Source organism: Cyprinodon variegatus, unplaced genomic scaffold (assembly GCF_000732505.1).
Source record: "Cyprinodon variegatus isolate N-32 unplaced genomic scaffold, C_variegatus-1.0 Scaffold369, whole genome shotgun sequence".
Classification (NCBI taxonomy): Eukaryota; Metazoa; Chordata; class Actinopteri; order Cyprinodontiformes; family Cyprinodontidae; genus Cyprinodon; species Cyprinodon variegatus.
Window position 1 is genome coordinate 357177 of NW_015150822.1, and position 20849 is coordinate 378025.

The window sequence follows — 20849 nt, forward strand, 5'->3', positions numbered from 1 at the left end:
CATTACATTATGGAAAATAATGAACTTTATCACAATATGCTAATATTTTGAGAATGACCTGTAGACCACACTAGATTCATTTAAACAGATACTCCCTGGGGCTGCATCAGCTTCTTGGCTATAGTTTATCCGATCTAGATCACCCCAAACAAGCTCAATGGTTGACATGTCTGGTGAGTATGCCGGCCATGAAAGAACTGGGATGGTTTCAACTTCCAATAATTTTTTACAGATACTTGCAGCATGAGGCCGTGCATTATCCCGCTGCAACATGAGGTGATGTTGTTGGATGTATGGCACAACAAGGAACCTCAGGATCTTGTCACGGTATCTTTCTTCGTCCATAACGGACGACTGCCTATATACACTGCCACACATGCTGTCTGCCATCTGCCCTGAACAATGTAAACCGGGATTCATCCGTGAAGAGAACACCTCTGCAGCGTCAGACGCCAGCAACATTTTCCTGCTCAAGTCGGTTACCACGACCAACTGGAAGCCGGTGGAGACCCAATGATTGCGACTAGCATGCATATAAGCTTCCCTGAGACGGTTTCTGACAGTTTGTGCAGAAATACTTTAATGTAAACCAATTATTTCAGCTGTTGTCCGAGTGGCTGATCTCAGATGACCTTGGAGGTGAACATGCTGGATGTGAGCTGGTGTGTTTACACGTGGTTAGCGGTTGTGAGGCTGGTTGGACGTACTGGCAGATTCTCTGAAACAACTTTGGAGTTGGCTTATGCTAGAGAAATAAACATTCAATACACAAGCAACAACTCCAGTTGAAATTCCTGCTGACATGCCCAATACACCCTCCCTCAAATCTTGTGACATCTGTGGCACTGTGATGTGTTATAAAGCTGCACCTTTGCAAACACAGCTCTCCATATATAAACATGGTCATGAGTTTTTGAAGTTTTTTTTTTTTTTTAAACAGACTAGATCATTTTGTATTTAACTTGTGAGACATCAAGGACATGTTTCTGTTTTAGTCACTCAAAAGTCATAGATGTGATTATTTGAAAAAATGTATTTGTATGTACTTACATACTGGTGTCAAAAGAGTATGCACCAAAATGTCACACTTACACTTACAAAGAAAAAAAAAATCTTTCAATTGCAAGTATTGAAAAACCTATTTACAGAAAAAAAGGTATGCTGACGCGAGTACACTAGAAACAGACAATCACAACAGTTTAAATCAGACTTCAGGAAAATAAAAACAAAAGGACAGGACAGTTACAGTCTCAGTGCTCTGAACTTCAAAATGTTTCTCCATCTCAGAAAAATAACCTTGTGCTTTCTTACCAGTCCAGCATCAAGGGGTGCTTACAAAAAATATCCTTCTTTAAAAACCACCACAGGACTGACTAAAAAAAAAAAAAATTAACTGCTCAATGGAAGGTTTTATCCTCTTTACCTAAAATACATTATCCCAAACATGTTTTAAAAGGTGTTGTAGCAGAGGAACAGAGGACGGTGCTGGAGACGAAGAGTTTTCCTGCCATCCTTTCATACAGATTGATGAAAGTCCACAAGCTTCATAAACTTTGACATTTTCCCCACATGAACATTTACAGGCTTTTAACTGACAAACCAGGAATGGAAAAAAACAAAAAAAACAAAACAAAGAGGCAGGAAGTTCACAACTTACTTTCACCATATCAGCAAGACGAGATAAATCATTCGGTATTAAAATGGAAAGATGCATGATTGAAAGACGAGCAAAACAATTCATTCCTCTCTGCCATGAGAGAAGTCAGAGACACAGGTTGAGATTTAATAAGAGGGGGAACCAGAGTGACATTAGACGACCCCTTCTCAGCTAGCCACAAAGCTTTAATCACAACTCGCCCTCACTCATTCATACCATCTGCCACGCATCAGTGGAGCGTTGCCCAGTTTCATGGCAGTCCAAGGAGGCTTTTATAGTGCAGAGCAACACAGATCTCCGACAGTAAAAAATAAACTAGCCTAAAGACGACCTTCGAGCTTTGCTGAAATAAAGCAAAGCTGCCGCCTGGAAACTAATGCAGTAATAGTGTGCAGCTCAGGAGTGAACTCATGATAAAGAGATTGGAACGTCTAGAAAATAAAATTATTTCTGTGAGCTGGGAAGGCATTGATAGCCCCTTTAATGGATGTAGGTGTGAACTGATCTTTAGAAACACCTGCAGAGTCAGTCAATGTAAAAATTCACCAAGAACTGAGCACAAAGGAAAAAAACAAAAACAAACAAAAAAAACTATACACATCTTATTGGAGCTGATGTTTGTTGTTTCGACCCCTCCTCCTTCACTCGCTTTTCCCCTTTTTGCTGTTTCTGTTCTCCTCTGGCTCAGCGCCCTCGGCCTCCTCCTGGAGCTTCCTCTTCTTGGTGTTGTCCGGCTGAGCCGGGTGTGGTCTGAACGTGATGATCATGCAGGTCATGTTGTCACATCCTGTGCCATCTCCAGATGTGTCAGGAGCCAAACAGTGATCCAAAAGCTATTTGGAGGACAGAATTTACAGAGATGAATGTAAATGAACCAACCTAAAAAAAAGTAGTTCAAAGTAGGGCTGAGCGATATGACCTCAAATCAATGTCACGATAAATACTCCAGCTCCTCCATCAGAAATAAAGGCAGGTGCAGGAAAGTTAGCTGATCTATTTATAATTTACTTATTGAATAAATCATATTTCATATTACTTTCAATTAAATATTAAAGTCTTGTACCCAATCATAAAAAATTCAACAATATCTCATTGAACAGGAGAAAAAAAAAACCTCTCCTGAAAAAGAAAAAAAAAATGTTTGCGCAAAGGAAATGAAGCCTTTTGTACATCTTTGAACTCAACAGCGTGGTTGTGCTGTAGGTGGATGTGTTACTTTGGATATTCCCGATAGTTTTAAGACAAACTTTGCATTTTGTGTTCTTCTGCTATGAGGTAATTTTGGTGCCACCAAACTGAGCCTGAATCGAGAACAATGTGCTTCGTTTAAACTCGCACACCATCGCTCAAAACCGGTCTTCTGCACGCTCAACTCTGACAACACTCTCAGCTTCTTCTCTGCTCTCGCTCGACTCCACAGGATTTACTAATGCAATTTCATTTAAACCTGTGTTAGATGCTTGTTCACTGGGTTTATCTGCAATTCTTTTTTTTTTACGCTTCTGACTGGAATAGTGGAGTCACGTGATTAGACACACACTACCATGTCTTAAAGGGAAGGAAATGCCAGCAATGAGCGCACACAGGAAAAACGGCAGAATTATTTACCGACTTATTTACTGAGATGGGAAAATTATCGCCGGTTATCGGTTTACCGCCCAGCCCTCGTTCAAAGCAGCATTTTCTTACCTCTTCCACAATGGAAGAGAGGGCCCTGGTTTTGCCGTCCTTGTCTGGTTTGATTCTCTCGCTGACGAAGTCCACCACCTCCTGACTGCTCAAAACGTTCCTGCAAACACATTAACAATGGCTTTTAAATGATGTTGCTCAATACTGTATAGGGTCAATATCGCAAATTTCACAAAGCTTTCGGTATCAGAAATAAAAAATTTGCATCCCTACTTATTGGCTTTAGACTCACCAGATGCCGTCACAGGCTATAACCATGAAGTCGTGATCCTCGTTTAGTGTCAGAACTTTGACGTCAGGCATGGCGGAGATCATCTGCTCCTCAGGGGGCAGCGTTTTGTTCCTTTTATAGAAGTGGTCACCTGAGAGAACGTGAGCAAATAACCACTCTGTTCATTTAAGGTGTAAATGTCCAAAAAGACCAAAAAAATTCGATAAAGCCGTAGTAGATTTAGAGTGAGCTTTAAAAACTCCCACCGATGGCTCTGGAGAGGTTCAGTCCACCGTTGACCCGCCCCTCCATGGTCACCTTCCCTCCAGCATTTTTGATGCGAGTTAGCTCCACCTCATCCTCTGGCTTGTGGTCGTAGGACATGTCAACAGCTTTGCCTGAAGCAGCAAATGAACACGGCTATGTTATTTCTTACAAAGCAACTGAAAAAAACCTGGTATTTAGTCAAGTTTTCCTCCTGCAGGAAGACTTAGACAACTTTGTCATTTTTTTATACAGTGTATAGAAAACAAAAGTTCGTTTAGTACAGCTTTTCAGACAGTAAATGAACATTTCCATTTTATAAAGTGCAGCAGGGATCAAATGTAAACAGTGTAAGAGAAAAAAAAACATGGTGCAAAAAAATAAAAAGATGCATTGATATGGAAGTTCAGTACCCTAAATTAATATGAATTTTTTGGTGGTAGTGTGATGCAGGGTCTGGGGTGGGGTTCTGGAGACTGGAGACCATGTGTTCTTTAACCAGCCTTTTAAGGCACTTGTCCAACAGGCCAGTAGTCATTGAGTAAGTTGACCACTCCAAATGATGAACACCGTTTCTTCAGGGAACGTTTGGTGTAATTAACCTTTAACTCTACAATCTCACCTTGAATGTCAAAAACATATAAAAACTAATCTGAGTGGTAAAGGCCGAATCACGTTTCTGTAAAAGTTTGCAGGCTTTCAACATATATTGTACACTTATTTTGTTTTACATTCCCTCATGTATGTCCAGCTATACAAACTAATAGTATTGGTCAACTAAAAACTAGTGTAGAAAAAAATCCAGTATACCTGGCCCACAGAATATATAAACAGACTAAACCTGCGCAGCAACATCTGAAAAAAATAAATTAATTAAATGACTGGCGAGGAACAATGTTGGGCGATATGTAACAATTTTCTAAAAGATATTCGTCAGTCGAACAAATGACAACGCCCAGGTCTCCAAACCAAATGCACATTCCCATTTCGCTGCAGATATTTTACCAGCTGATCAGTTAAGAATCATACTGAATTTACCCCGTTCAGAAACGACGCAGCGGGAGTCGCCAGCGTTGGCCACAATCAGCTGCTTCCCTCGGATCAGAGCCACAACAGCTGTGGTGCCGCTGTCTGAGCCGGGCTGTGGACACAAATATGAAGGTTGGGACATGACCTTAACAACTACAATGGGTTAGGCATGTAGACACAAACATTTTGAAGGGAACACATTATACCTAATATTAAACATTTTGAATAAGTCTGTCATCTATGCAAAATATGATAATTACATCTTTTGCACAAAATAATTCTCTGCTTATGTAATTTAGCAGGGCTCTGTCACTTTTAAGCCAATTAACTGCAGCTGGCCTGAATCACCATTTATATTTGTACATTATACCTGTACAACTTCTAGCCAGGAACATTTCATAGGATGTACAACTTGGTGGATCACATCTCTAGGTCTTTGCATTGTAGGGAGTCCACAGTTATCCTCCCCGGAAAGAGTTGAAATTTAGACTCTCTGAAACATTATTTCCTGGATTTCGAGGTGCAATGCAGCTAACTTTTTGTCTTCGCTAGAAACACTACTTTTGCCCTTATTATGGGAAAAATGTGTGCTTGACTAGAGGTAGAGATGTCATCAGGAAGACATGATATCTTTTTGTCTGATAGGTTAATTCAAACCGTTAGAAAGTGTAACTTAAACTACTGCTAAAGGTGAAACCTGATAACATAAACAGGTTGAACAATGAAAAACTCAAAAACAGCTCGTCATTCCACCACATTCCGAGGTAAAATTAGTGTGTACCAAACACAGAGTGCACAATTTATAATATTTTTAGTAAAGAGCGTACAATGTAGGCACATACCCAATGTTAGCTAAAAGCCCAACTGTACATCTGTGCCACATTCAGACCCACAAGCTGAAGAAATGGAGCCTCATACACAACCAGCAAGAGTTTCTGAATGGTAAGATAATTAGTTATCATTAAGAAACTCTCTGATGTAGCACTGGAGAGCTCTGGAACTCTTTGGGACTACTTTAGAGATAAAGAGCCTCATTTCTGCAAACTGTTCTATAAACCTGTCCTGTTAGGACAGTTATGTTTTTAAAATTAGGGTATCCGCCCACGCATTTCATAGCGGCATAGGAAGATATTAACGTTGCCTCCCGTAATGGAGAAAAGACGGAACATAATAGGGGTAGGCTTACTTGGCAAAGAGGTAAAAAACATTAAGGTTTAGAGGAAGAAACATGTATAATGAAAGTATATCAGATTTTCTGCCTCCGAGTGGCATTACTGAAATAAATTAACTTTCTGATCCTATTTTAATGAAAGGACATGTTGTGAGGCTGTGCTTCCAGTTTGAAAAGAGCTGTTCATACATTAACCTCCCCGCTTGACCAAATCATGGAGAGGATAGCCTAAAACATGATGTTAGGAATCCTCTGAAATAGCTAGGGGTTCTTGATTATTAATCTGGTTTCTGAACAGCAGAATTAAGAGCATGAAGGTGTAGCCCTAAAGAACTAGAAGCAAACTTTCCCAGCGTTTAGGCTCCAAATCTAACAAAGCTTAAGACGACATTAACTAAACGCTTCCTTTCCACACCTCTTCTTTTCCATCCACCCCAGGTAGACACATCTCCTCATCCTCGTCCTCTTCATCCTCAGAGTCTTCTACGTCCTCTTCCTCTATCTCACTGCTGTCAGCTTCCTCCTCATCACTCCCATCCTGTGAGGAGAAAAAAAAAAAAAAAAGCTGAAGGAAAGTTCTACAAAGTGATTCAGTGCGAAATTTCGCAGCCTAACAGCAGTTTATTCTGGTCTCCTCTTCTCACCTCTTCGTCACTGCCCTCCTCCTCCTCCTCCTCTCCCTCCTCAGACTCTTCACTCTCATCAAAAAACCTGGATTTTGCATCTCCATCAGCCTTAGAGGACGCAGAGGAGCAGGAAGGCCCTGCATCTCCTTCTGCTTTCCCAGCCTTTTCCTCTCCATTGGAGCTTCCCGACTCTCCACTTTTAACTGCACAGCGAAAAGTGAAGGAAGGTTATAAAAATGTCTAAAGGAGGAATGAACGTGCATAATACAACCATCCCTGAATGTAATGTCTTTACCTGAGCCGCTCCCTGCACCTCCTCCTGTTCTCCGACAGGCTCGTAGCTTAGACCCGCACCCTGCTGCTCCGTCCTTCCCCTTTCCATCACTCTCCTCCTCCACCTCTCCATTCACTCCTTTCTTCTGTGGCTCAGAATCTTCTTTATCTTTCGAGACGTCGGCATTCTGGGGAGAGGCCTTCTTACCTACCCCGCTAGGAAGAGAAGGGGCACGCTGAAGTTCAGCAACCTGATGCATCCTGATGTGTGTTAATCTAAAACTTAAATGACTGTTTCTCATGAGTACCTGGCGGCTGCGGCCGCAGCTGCGTGTTTGACAGCATTAAGGTTTTGACCGTAGCGTACAAGCAGCTCCTCTATGGTCATGGTGGCCTCCTCGTGGAGCAGAGCTGCCTCCTCTGTGTCCACTTCAATCAAGAGGCATCAAACATTTTAAATATGTTGCTATGATTGTAATAAGTTTGGTACATTTATAGTGAGAGCTGTTTCCGTTTATTCTGACAGCTATAAGAAACTCTTTACTGGGCTGCACTTACAGTCGTCCTCCTCTGCAACCTTGTTGGAAGGCGGCTCCTCAGCAGGGCGCCCAGAAATCTGTGTCAACTCCTTAATGACCTCCTCCATAGTTATTCTCTCATCTATGGCCAAAAATGCATCCTCCAGTGCCTGAAAACACAGGAATAAGAACATCTTTGAAAATAATTCTTCCTGCTGAACCTCTGATTCAGAACACACCACAGCCAATAAGAACACACACTGGAGAATTGAAATGACTTCATATAACCAAAGACGTAATTAGTTTTAGTAATTCAATCCCAGTTTTATTTTTTATTGCTTATATCCAACAAAAAGCTATAATTTTATTTGTTCTTTGGGGTCCATGTAAACCTACACAGCCATGGGAGGGCTACAGGAGGCAACTTGCTAAAAAAAGGAGCAAAGTGGTTAAAGAATGCTCAACAGAAGCATAATAATGGGAAAATAAGTGGAGATAGGCCTGGGCAACAAAACAATAACATGTATTACTATAAACATTTGGTGGCTGGCAGATGCAAACGCACAGTACTGTGAATGCACTGTGAAACAAACTCCAAAACACAAAAACTATTGCAACAGAAACAAAAAACCGCTGCAAGCAAACAAACAAACAAAAGCTATGAATAGAATAAAAAAACCTACAATAAATACAACAAAAGACTTCAAAAGATGCTGCAAACAAAATGCTGCAATTAGTAAGAAAATGATGCAATAGTAAAAACAGCAGCAAATCAGACCCTCTGTATAACAAGGAAGTAGCCTTAGTGCAGAATTTTTTTTTTTTTTTTTTTTTGTTTTAATTTTTTTTTTTTTTTTTACAGAAAACTGAAGGAGTGGTTCATTTTTTTTTTTTTAACCACCTGAACTTATTACAGTAGAACACCACAGTTATGGGCTCTATGCACAGCTCCACTACTTCCTGAATTTAAGGGAGCTCCTTTGTTTCCTGTCTTTCATTACTGGACGAACTGATTAATCCAGGTGTGTCTGGCCAGTTACTTAGGTCATACACACTTGGATTAATCAGTGCATCCAATCATGAAAGACAGGAAACAAAGGAGCCTCCTGAAGTTCAGGAAGTGGTGGAATTGTGCATAGAGCCTATTGCACAGTAACATCTGAGCAACAGTCTGTTCAGATATGGTTTGCTCTTCAATCGGCTCCCTCTACTGGTCTGGAGCACTTCCATTTTCTTTCTGGGGCGAGTTTACAGTCGTTTTTACTATTTGCATTATTTTCTTTCTGTGCTGTCAGCAATTTGTTTTTGCATTTGCTTTTGACAGTAGGTTTTTGCCTCCATTTCAGTGAGTGCAGCATTTACTTTTTTTTTTTTTTCTTTTTTTAAGTGTCTTTCTGTTTCATTTTTTATGCATTTGTTTGTCTTGGATTTCTCATCACGTATTTTAGTTTTGCAGGTTTTTTTTTTTTATCCTATAAGCCACCATATACAAACCTGATCAATATCAACAGAAAATACAACTGATAAAACATTGTATAACTTAACGGAGTTACATTCCAGAGGTGCAAGGCATTTTGGGGGGATTTAGGCAAAGGAAAGGATTTAGCTTTTTAACCTCTCAAAGCCAAACTAAGTATAGCTAGTAGTAGGGCTGACCACTTTTCCTAGAATGAAGGTTATGCTAATACAATGGCTGCATGTTTTCCCCCCCTGGTCTAGTTAAAAAAAGCAAAAACAAATATTGACTGCTATTAAAGACCTACATCATGATACATTTTACAGCCATATCACACAGCCGGAAGTGCAAGGAAATAAATGGGAGACATTGTCTCATTATCTCTCACTAGAAGCAGAGGGATTTGGGATATCCAGGTGCTTCATAATTCTGTCGGCAGTCAGGTCTTGATTAAAAAAATTTACCAGAGATAGGCAGTTACTAATTAATTTTAATCATCTGCCGGTGGATTATTAAAAACAGCAGATTAAATTTCCAAAGTTCAGCAGTAAGTAATCTGGATTCTTTGCTCATAAAATCACTGAATTGTGCTTTTATTCTTTTTCAGATTTGTCTGTCAACTAATAACAGAAACTGAAATCTAAACATTTATAAAAGGAGCATGACTCAGTAGGTCATGATATAACATTTCTATGATAAACAATCATAGACAATTAAATAAACATTGATGCTGTAATATTCTACCCTCCTGAATAACTGAACAATCTGAATGGATCTTTCTCCAACTAAAGCATTGGTAAGAGTTTCCCTTTTGCAAAAGATTCCTGGCATAGATAATCTTTTTAATTACATTCTAATTTATTGGTTCTTCAGGATGAGCTTAACATTCTTAACCAGCTTCTCACCTTCTGCAGCTTGCCATCTTTGTACATCTTCTGCTCTTTGATGATGTCAGGAAGATACTTTGAACAGTAGAGAGCCACCTCCTCACCTAAACGGGAGCAGCAGGCAATATAAAACCTCAAGATAGGAGAGCGACACGTAAAACAAACAAACTAGTGAACGTCATGGAAACGGCACAAAAACAGGTGTACTGTCATAAAACAAACTGAAGCAAAGTTAGCCTATGAGATAAAAGCTGCAGTTGTTTCCAGAGGTTCCTCTGCAATTTTCATTTCAGTATTAGAACTTGTATTTTGTAAACATTAAATAATAAAAACAAAAACATATTTTACGACAGAAACATTATTGTTATTATTAACTTTTTTTTAAGTGGTCTGCATTTAAATATGTTTTCTACAAGTGCAAATCAAAATGAAAACCAAAGACCAAGAATGGAAATGCCTAAGACTGGAGGAACAATCCTCTATTGTTTTGTAACCTAATCTTTATCTGTTTAATTGGTTAAATTATACCATGAGATTAGTACAGGTGAATTTGGTTTAAAAGAGGTCAAATATTTTAACCTTAAGACTAATATTATAGATAAAACCACATCCAGGGTAGATGCATTTTTTAGGTTTAATCTGCTTGGATCACCTTATTAGAAGAAATTAACATGTTTAGTTAAGCACAAATTATTGAAATATTAAGACTGAAGACCTGACCAATTAAAAGCAAAAAACAAAACAAAAACTAAAAAGTATTAGTAAAAAAAAAAAATCAGATTCTTAAATCTTCCAGACTTTCAGAGACAGACAAAACAATGAGAGCTTTACCTCCATGTCCATCATACACAGCAAACATGGCTGTATCTTCATCAAAGTCTGGAATGCAGTTGTGGGCATCCTGAGGAAGAAATGAACCACAGATTTATCAAAGTTAAAACAGTAATTTAAATAATGTTTTAGTAAATATTTTTATTTATCAAACAAACAGGTGTTAGAAAGTAGCAAGCTGCAACACTTCCTCCCTTGATTAAAAAGCTCATTAATTGGTTTCTGCAGAACCAAATACATGCAGTCAATACTTGTTTTGTTTCTTTTCCATTTCTTAACTTTGTACTTTTGATTGAAATTTCAATTCTGTTCATTCATATGGCACCAACTCACAACACATGTAATCTTGAAGCCCTTTATATTGACAATTCAATCAAATCATACAGAAAAGAAATTCCTGTGCTAAGAAATACTAACTATTCTGATGAACCAACAATTTTTAGTAATCGTGTACAATCTACATAGAATATACAGTAATTCAGTAACCATCTATCAAAAGCACCATTTCTAAAAGTCGTTTTAATATGTTCATTATGAAGCCCATGGATATCCCATGTTCATGTTCCATAAATCTTTGGAAACAATTATAAAACATTTAAAAAATTTGCTGTACATTAATGAATCTACCCCGATAAATTGTGGTCATATTTTACTACAAACAAAAAAATAGTGATTTTTTTTGGTTTAAAAAGCCAATAGGAAAAGAACAAATTGGCAACATTAATGCACAGAATTGACCCAGATGGACATTGTAAATATCAGCTACGTTTGGTGAAACAGGGCAGGTCATTGAGAATAAAAGGTTTGCATCATTTAGATTATTTTATCAGATTTTATTGCATTAGAATTTCTCAATTATGTATCACATCTTTGCAAGTGAAGCATGAAATACATTTTGCCCACAAACAGATGTAATCTTTATTGTTCCTTGATTCACATCTAAGGCTGAAGTTTCATGTCTGGATCGATGATTTACAAACCAATTTAGCTTAGAGTCACAAAGTTAAATCTGCCCCAACATGCAGCTGAGGGGTGGGTGTAGTGTTCATTTCATGCAGCCTACAACCCAGGGCAGCAGACCCAATCAGATATATAGCCGATATAATCACACATATTCTGGTAATAGCCGCTCCAAATCCTTAAAAAATTGTATTCATGAAATGTGTTAATACTAATGGGGGTGGGGGGATTGGGGTACTATGATGAACTTTTTAGTTTAATAAAAATAGAATTAACTTCAGGCACATGCATTATCTTGTAATCCTTCCTTTACAGTAGGATTCAGAATAACCACCGCTAACATGTGTTATTGTTGCTGAATGTTGGGGTAAAGATGTGATTTGCAGTAAATACTTCCAGATGTCTTTCTGATTTGGTTTCATTGCAAACATACCAGCTTCAGTTTTGATGCTTTATCCTCTAAAACCGTGATCTAAATCCTAGTCCTAAGGGTCCACTGCCCTGCCTGTTGTATCATTTCCCCGCTGTGGCACACATGGCACGCTGAGGAGGTAATACAAACGCTTAAAACAAGTGTAGTGGAGACATCTAAATCATGAAGGACACTAAGCCCTGAGAATTGTAGTGGAGACCCGCTGCTCTAAAACATTCTTATGCTGTTACAATCAACCAGTGTTCAAGTATATTGTTCATTTACAAAACTTAAATAAAAGGTGCCAAATGAACTGGCTAATATCTATTGCAATGCAAGTAGCTTTGACTCTAACAAGGTCCCAATCAGTGACCTTGCAGCTCTAATTAATACTTCAATTAACAACCTGTAGCAAATGTTTTTCTCCTTTAAGCGTTGTAACCCTTCAAAGAACACAAAAAGCACAGGGGTTTAAAATTCGAAAGGCCAGATGAGCCCTAAAAGAAAAGCACATTATCAACCGAGCTTATTTGATCCATCTCTAATGGTTTAAAATCCAAAATCAAAGTGGAAGTTCCAGAATGAACTACTTATCCACAAGTCTCTCCCTTGTATGCTATATTTTTTCCCCAGTTTTATCTAAAAAGCTGTCCCTTATTTAAGGTGACCTAAGCCTTTCTGCAGCCTGATGCATTTCTTGTGAAATAAAAAGTGGAAAGACACCCTCCCTCAACCGCAATATTAATTGGCTGCATGGATGTGGTGATCTGAGACCTAGCCGGGTATAAAACACAAACATTTTACAATAAATTATTGTGGATTTCTTTTTTTTTTTTTATTATAAATATTTCACACAATAATATAAAACAAAAGGACTTTTGAAAATAAATGCAACCAAATATGCTTTTGGCTGAGCTTTGGACATGGATTTCCATTTCCCTCTGGAAATAAATCTGCAGGATGCTTCGAAGGAAGTGCGCAAGTCAGGCAACCACAAAAATCTTAGGTCAGTGGCTTTGTTATGCCAGCACATGCTCTATGCAATGGTGTTACATGCAGTGGGATTTCATCTCTGCTTTTAGTCTGCACATCAAAGGGACAGCAAATATTCAGATGCTGGCAAAGATTAGTTCTAGCAAAGACCCAATTAAATTATACACATATTTTATGTGCAGCAAAACTTCCACAGACAAACATTTTCCTTTTTACTTCCAGCTTCATTTCTATAAGACTTCAGAAGTTAAGTGGGAAAGGTAACTGATATAATCCGTGTAAAACGCCCTATAATAATCAGTATTAGTCAATCACGTGCCTTTGAAGTTGTCTTTATTATATGTAAATGATAATACTTATAGCCATGATTTATAGTTATGTTACTCGGTTATTGAATGTGATTATCAGCCGCTGGTTTCAGTAAACAAGCTACCATGATGGTGGAGCAGTCAATGACTTTCTGCCTCACCTCCATGGAGACCCGCCAACCCTGCATGGCAGAGAAGCCGTAGCTCATGCTGCTATTGCCGCCGTCGGAGGAGGTCTTGGTGGTGTTCGGCTGCGACAGATATGCCCCCATCGTGGTCTGCAGTGGCTTCCCACCGGGAGAGAGGACAACAGCACATGTTAGTTCCTTATATAAAGGAGACGTGGGTTTCAACGAATGAAGGGAGCAGCTTCACAGGTTAACACCGCTAACCAGCTAGCAGCAGTTAGCAACAGCACAACAAAAAGTAAAAAAAAAAAGGCACCAGCTCGCCGCTACCAGCGGCAAAACCGGCTCAACTTCCAGCCGGACGTTCCAGCCTTTCGCTGGCGTTACGTTAAGCTGCAGCAAACCTACCTTTTCTGGCCGCGCGGATTTGGCTTAAAAAAGGTGCAAATGTGGATTCACATAGAAATTATTACACGTGTTTAAGAAAAAGCCGCTGTCTTCTCCTCCCTCTCCTTCTGCTGCTGCTACTTTTACTTCCTCTTCTTTACACCGAGAAGTGGTCGGCAAACCGATTGAAACGAGTGCTACCGCCACCTACTGCCCAGACTGCTGAAACACACCATAAACTAAAGAAAAGTTTGGTTAATTCTTTTCTTTTGTGAAGTTTAATAGCGGTTGGTATAAAATTTGAAAGTGCATTACCACCAAAAATGACAGTTTATCAACCAATAAATGTATCTACTTTACTTTATATCTATAATATAATAAATCAATATCCTATATCTTTATCTCATATAATCACTATTTATTATCATTATTAATATCTTAAAATTTTATGTTCCAAGTGCTCCTGTTTTTCCCTCCATCTCCAACCGTGTAACACTTTTTTTTCCAAAGGGTTGGGGTTAAATGTTTCAGGTCTCTGGTAATGATCCTGATTGTCTCTGTCTTATGTTTGGCTTGGTCTGTGCAGTTGATGACATGGGCTACGAATCAAAGGAGTTTCTCTACTGTTTGAGTGAAACTATATTCTCTTTCTTCTTTATTTTGCTTTTAGACCTCATTCTGAGCTTGATTCATTTCTCCTGTCCTTTGTCCTTGAGCTCCCTTCACTGCTTCTGTGTCGCTTATATTTTTTTATTGTTTTAATATGTTGTATTTCCACTGCTTTCTTTCTCACCTCACATCCTCCATGGTTGACTCTGTACTGGCCGTCACAGTTGCAGCACTTTTCTTCAGTTTCTTCCCTGCACTCCTCGATTCTGCGTTCTTCTCCTCTTACTTCTCATTTCAGAGACATTGTAGTGCTTTATTTTTTAACATAGTAACACAAGATATTTTTCCGATTAAATATATGTTTTTCATTGTTTATTAAAGTCCCAAAAAGGAAATGTTTTCTCTGTTTAAACTTTTATAGCGTATGCAACATGCAACTGGTTTCAGTTCAGTACAATTCAGTACTGGTTTTAGAGTCTTTTGTAAAAAACTCTGCATTTATCACTGTTAAAAGAATGGTGTGCAGCATTCGGAATTTAATGTTTAAAACATTCAGATCACATTTCCTTTTACTTAGTAACAGCTTAATATATTTTTTGATTTTCATTATTATTATTATTATTATTATTATTATTATTATTATTATTATTATTATTATTATTATTATTATTATTATTATTATTTATATGTCCATCCTTCTTGTCACATTTTTATTTCTCTGTTATTGTCTTATCCTTGTTATGTGACCAATCTGTTATAGATACCCCTGGGACTCATTACTGGAAGTTTCCTCCTATTAAAAGGGTTTTTTCCCCTCTTCACTGTCACTGAAACATTGCTTAATTTGAGGTTTTGCTGCAGAGTAATCAACACAAAGCAAGTGACTGTCCATTGATGCCTGCAAAGTCAATGCCTGCATGCAACCAGCTAAGAGAAAGAGTTATAAAACACTCCGGTATATTTTTATTTATGTGATAAGCATTCCCAATTAGATTTTCCATATTTGTTTCACATTGTTTAGAAAAAGAAAGAGCTTTCCTATAGCGACTGGTTCTGTCACAGCTGTTGACGTAGCTCACATATTTTTTTTTTTATAATTTCAGGACATTACTATCACACAATATCATATGACATCAGAATAGATATCATTTTGAGACATCATGGGTAAAAAATTGCAGTAAATGTGCAATTTTTTCCAGAATAACTGCATAACTAACTGTATAACTAACTGTATGTTTTTACTGTCAGTTTAAAACCGTAATAGCTATGTCCTGAGTTATATAGAAAAAGTTGCTGAATTGAATATGCACCAAGTAGGTAGGCCTACTCTCATTTAACCACCTCTGATTTGCATTCTGGTTTATTAGTGAGATGTATATTGATAGATTCATAGTAGTATCACATCTTAAATAAAACCAGGAATGAAAATAAAAATGAGGGCTATTACAGAAAACCCTCAGTATGAATTAATAGAATAATAATTTTTAACAAGTGATTTTTAAGTTTAAGTTTACGTATTGAAATCATTGCAGATATTTGAAAAAGCTTCATGACCCTGTTGATATTAATATAGTTTTTAGTAATTACGGCTCATACTTTGGAAAGAGCTCCTGTTGCATGACTAATATTAGCTAGTTATTACATGACAGAATAAAAAATCAGTTATTGATTTTATCAAAACTTCTCAAGAGAGACATTTCCCCCCCACAAAGAAACAGGAATTTGATTCTGTATTTGACCAACAAATGAAAACTATCTCTGGTCCTATAGTGTATTCACATCATGATGCAACTAACACCATGTTTATCATGAATGCTTTGCTGCTTTGAAATGAATGCTTTCCTTGCTCTGACTGTCAGTCTAGACAGAAGTCAGTGGTCTGTTGGGTTTGCAGCTGTGCAATATATTTTTTAGGTTTTGAATTACTGTGTTCTGGGCCAGGAAAATTGTTTTATTTTCTAAACCTACTTTACTCTTCCCTAAATATGTTTCATTGACCTGTCTTTTGCGTTCCTAGGCCTCATTTGTGCATTTAGACCTCAGAATAGTCTGAGGCTAAACATAGAACAGCAATTTTAATCCTGAATTTAAATTACACTCAGATGTACTCTGAAAGTGATTGTTTTACATGAATATATGTGTAAGTATCAGGGTAAAAGGGGCTAAATACAAACACATACTGCAATTTTAAGATTTATATTTGTAAAATGCTTCTTTCCACTTAGGTATTCTTAAGTTTGTTTTGGTCTGTCACAGAGAATCCAGCTGTCATGACATAAACAGATACGAAAAATTTTACTTTCATGGGTTTTTTTCTTCTATTTTCTATAATTTGTTGATAAAACTGTGTTTCAATTTCTTAATGATGAAATCAAATTTACATTATTGAATATTTTCTTTGATTTCCTGGCAATGCTTTATAGCCAAAGATACTAGTAACTGGATGACTTAGCAGTTTCCCCCCCCCTACCAGAAGGTGGCGATAAAGATCAGGACTTGGTTTTTCCACTCAACACTAAGAATGAGTATGGATAGTCACCAGTAAAAACGTTTTAAATGGGGGGTTGTGCGACTTCCGTAGAATTTGAGAATGTGGTTAAAAAGTTGAATAGTATTGAGGGTTAGAAGAATATATATATATATATATATTTTTTTAAATACTGGGATTATTACGATAATTTGGGATATAGATATTAGGATCAATAGATGGCAGTAGTGCAGCAATAATGGATGCAAGCTGCCATTAAAACCTAGAGAAGAAGAAGCTAGTCATCAGCAGTTAAATATGGCGCGGGAAACAATGTCGGGGATGGAAATAGTTGAAGCAGATAAAGAAGAAATGAGCCGCTTTTCTTCTTCATCTCTAAAACTTTACGAAGCGCAGTTTTTTGGCTTTACTCCGCAGACCTGCATGGAGCGGATCTACAGCTCCTTTCATGAATGCCTGTGTGACATTTTAGCTTCGGTGGAGAAGGTTTGCGTCAGCGAGCTGGTGAAAGGCCAACCGAATAGTGCCGAGGAGTCAGTCCGGTCCAGGGCCAGAGACTGCACCCGCCAGCTGCAGCTCTTCCTGGAGAAGCGCTTCAAGCAGCTGGCGGAGCGAATGGAGGCGCTGCTTATGAGTCGGTGTTTCATCATACCTCCAAATGTCCTGCTGCCAGAGGATCAGTCCCATCAGAAATACCCCCAGGACATAGAGGTGAGGAAAGAGTTAAATGCTGTCTATATTTAAACAATTTAATTTAACATTTTTCTGACATTTAGTCACTTCATTAAGGTTTTATGTGCTTAATGTCTTGACTAACACGAATATTCTCAGATGGTAAGCATTTTCCTCCAGCTCTGGCTGTATTTGTAGGCCTGTTGTCTTGGTTGCTTCCGTTTGCTCAAGTATCCCCAATGCACAGGCATAATGCTGCCACTACCGTGCTTGTCCATGGAGATGGTGTGTTAAAAATGATGAGCAGTATTTATTTTCATCCTTACTTTTTATTTTTGGTATTATGGCTAAAATGCATTTAGCATATGCATAAAGAAAGCATATCAACATAAAGCCCTGATTTATTTAGGTAAAACAATATTATCATTCAGCTGTAATGATATAAATTGATCTTTTGGAGATACGTGTGAAGGGGTTTCTTGGTGGTAGTATGAATTACTGTGGATTTAAAGCTTCATGATTCTCTTACTAGACTTGTTTGGGATAAAACAAAGTCATCTTTTACCAACATAAAGATCACGCATATCTTGGGCATGCATTTCGTAGAAAGTTGAGAGGAAAGGCTCAAACACCAAACATGAAGTATGCTGGTGAAGATTCTCAGTCATCCAGGTCATAGTCATTCCAAAACAGTTAGAAAACAATCCACTGGACTTTGCTTTTTAAATTTGAAGATGTTTTGCTTCCCATCCAGGAAGATTTTTTAAATCAAAATGTCTGGATTAGCATTGAGTTCCAGGCTTTATAGAGCAGCCCAACAAAAGCCTTGTTATGCCTTAGAAAACATGCAAATTGAACCAAAAGAACAGGTCTAACCCTCAGTAATGGGGAGTTGTTGAGGTCTTTCTTCGCCTGAAATACCAGATACTGGTCTATGCCTCTGAAGGGGACAGACCCGTTCTTCCAGTCAATTTGCAAGTTTTCTAAGCCAAAACAAGGCTTTGTTGGGCTGCTCTATAAACCCTGGAACACAACGCTGATCCAGACATTTTGAATTTAAAAAAGCTTCCTGATGGTAAGCAAAACATCTTCAAACTTGAAAAACGATTCTAGTGTTTTTTTTTTTTTTTTTACATTTTTGGAACCAAACATGAAGTAATAAATTGTTTAATTTCTGTTTCTGTACAATCCTTGTGATAAATAAAGCCTTTTTGTCTATGCTGCTCCTTTCAGGAAGTATTGAAGCTCGAGTCGTCCCTTGCAGATCTCCACAGAGCCTATGAAGCTGAAGTTTGTGCCAGAGAAGCTCTGCTAGCTGAGCTGGAGGAGCAGAGGGAGGTGCAGGAGCAGCTGGATGATATCCTGGCGTGGATCAGAGAGATGCAGGCAGCCTGGGCAAAGGAAGGGAATGGAAACTTCCAGGAAACCTTCAGCCTTGTGATGGAGTCCATAAGGAAACTGCAGAGGGCTGTCAAGGAGATTCTGGTCCATAGCAAAACGCTCAACTGAACTGAAGCTTACAATCCAATGTAAATAATCAAACATTTGTTCACTTTTGATGTATTTTATATTAATATCTGTAAATTTAACCAGCTTTTTCACAGTCCTCTTCTTTTTTACCCATAGGATCCTTAAGTGCAGTTTTATACAGTTTCAGTTCCTCAGTATCTCTTTTGTTTAGTTTTCTTTTTGCCTCTCATGATTTCTCGTTTTTTTGTTTATGGTTGTATTAATATGTTTGTGTGATTTATGAGAATATATACTAACCTTATCCTACCTTCTGTTTGACCTATGACCTCTCCAGGAATGATTGAGATATACCTTTTTATTGTGTAGCAGATGTATTAGTACGACGGAGTATTAGGTCAAAGCTAGAGATTTTTTTTATTGTGAGAATAAAGTCATATAACGAGAATAAAATTGTATTTAATGACAACTCTTAGGACTTACTTTCCTAAAATGAGAAATGTTGAGCATCATGTGAAGTTATACTTTGGCACCAGTTTGACAAATAAGGAAATATTAAGTCTTTTAACACCAGCATCAAATTCGGCAGTATGTAAAAGTGGTCTCAGGTTTCTGTTTGGTGGTGCTGGTCGGAAGTCGAAGCTTTCTTTCTGAAACAGCTTGTGGTATGATGACTTCATTCTTGTTATTTTTTAGCTTTATTCTTGGGGAAAAAAAACAATCTCTAGCCTGGCCCTAATACTTGTAGTATTAGTACTCTGCAAACCACTCTGGTTTTTGTCATGTTACTAACGTAAACCTAATTGCCCTTTGTTTGGTTTTTATGTTGCAGCACAATATACTAGTTTATTACTTTAAGATGGAAAGAAAAGGATACACTGTAATTTGTAGTAAAATCATGTGTCTGCAAAAGTCATTATCTAGCCACCCGTTAGATAATAAATTGTACAGTTCAGTTTTAACTTATAAAAACGATACAAAGCTCTGAATCACAAAGGTCATTTTTCAATTCAGCACCTGAAAATGAAAGAAATATGGCAGCTGACCTAAACAGACAGGTTGAACAAGGACAGCCTATTTTATGAGTACCTAAATGTATTTGAATTTCACGATGCCCATGGTACCTTGAAGAGCTGCAGAGATCCACAGCATCCTGGGAACAACCTCTCAGGTATTCTACAATGTGGCCTTCATGGAAATTGGCAGGAAAAAAGCCATACGTCCGGTTAACTGTTATTCACCAGCGAAAACTTGGAAGAATTATATTTCTCGGATGAAAACTTGCCTACATGAACATAAACCTCACTGTGTCAAATTTTGGTGAGATTGTAGTATTGGGAATACATTTTTCAGTGGAGACGTGATGATGGGAGGATTGTTTCAAATTCAGAATGGTACAAGTATTCTAGAGTTGGCAAAATACTCGATGGGCAGGAAGTTCACTTCTTAGCAGCAAAGGGAATTTAAAGCCGCAGAGTCAACTAAATTATATCAAAGTGCACACTTATCAAACTGGACTAGTCATAGACCAGGCCTAAATGAAAAAGGTCAAATATGAATTCTGACAAGAATTGAACCAAACAGGGATGATTTAAGAAAAACAAAAAACAGCCTATACCGAAACACTTGCAGCTGTTATTACAGTAGGGGGTTTACTAAAACACTGACTCAAGGTGATTGAATTCCAGAGTAGAATAGAATTTAGCTTTATTGTCATTACACTGTCACAAGTACAAAGCAATTAAATGTAGTTTTCGTCTATCCAGAAGTGCTAGGATATAAATATTTATCTACATGTGCATAGAAACTATGT

At 38.0% G+C, this 20849-nt stretch overlaps 2 protein-coding genes across 3 annotated transcripts; one reads left to right on the plus strand and one right to left on the minus strand.

The window, feature by feature from the left end:
* Positions 1-1033: 1033 nt before the first annotated feature.
* Positions 1034-13961, minus strand: ppm1g (protein phosphatase, Mg2+/Mn2+ dependent 1G). Of its 2 annotated transcripts, none has more exons than XM_015386489.1 (14): positions 13822-13961; positions 13447-13572; positions 10613-10682; positions 9800-9885; positions 7479-7608; positions 7229-7349; positions 6943-7136; positions 6666-6850; positions 6437-6559; positions 4860-4962; positions 3824-3955; positions 3579-3708; positions 3347-3446; positions 1034-2490 (listed from the first exon to the last, which is right to left on the minus strand). In XM_015386489.1, exons 2-14 carry the CDS (start codon positions 13555-13557, stop codon positions 2299-2301), a joined length of 1677 nt encoding a protein of 558 aa, XP_015241975.1. In that variant the 5' UTR covers positions 13558-13572; positions 13822-13961; the 3' UTR covers positions 1034-2298. The 2 variants fall into 2 exon arrangements, with proteins under 2 accessions (XP_015241975.1, XP_015241976.1); XM_015386490.1 differs by having other exon boundaries at positions 2299-2490; positions 13447-13611; positions 13822-13934.
* A 3211-nt stretch (positions 13962-17172) lies between these two features.
* On the plus strand, positions 17173-20247 carry mis12 (MIS12 kinetochore complex component). Its single transcript, XM_015386452.1, has 2 exons — positions 17173-17608; positions 18803-20247. Exons 1-2 carry the CDS (start codon positions 17195-17197, stop codon positions 19076-19078), a joined length of 690 nt encoding a protein of 229 aa, XP_015241938.1. The 5' UTR covers positions 17173-17194; the 3' UTR covers positions 19079-20247.
* The last annotated feature ends 602 nt before the right edge of the window (positions 20248-20849 follow it).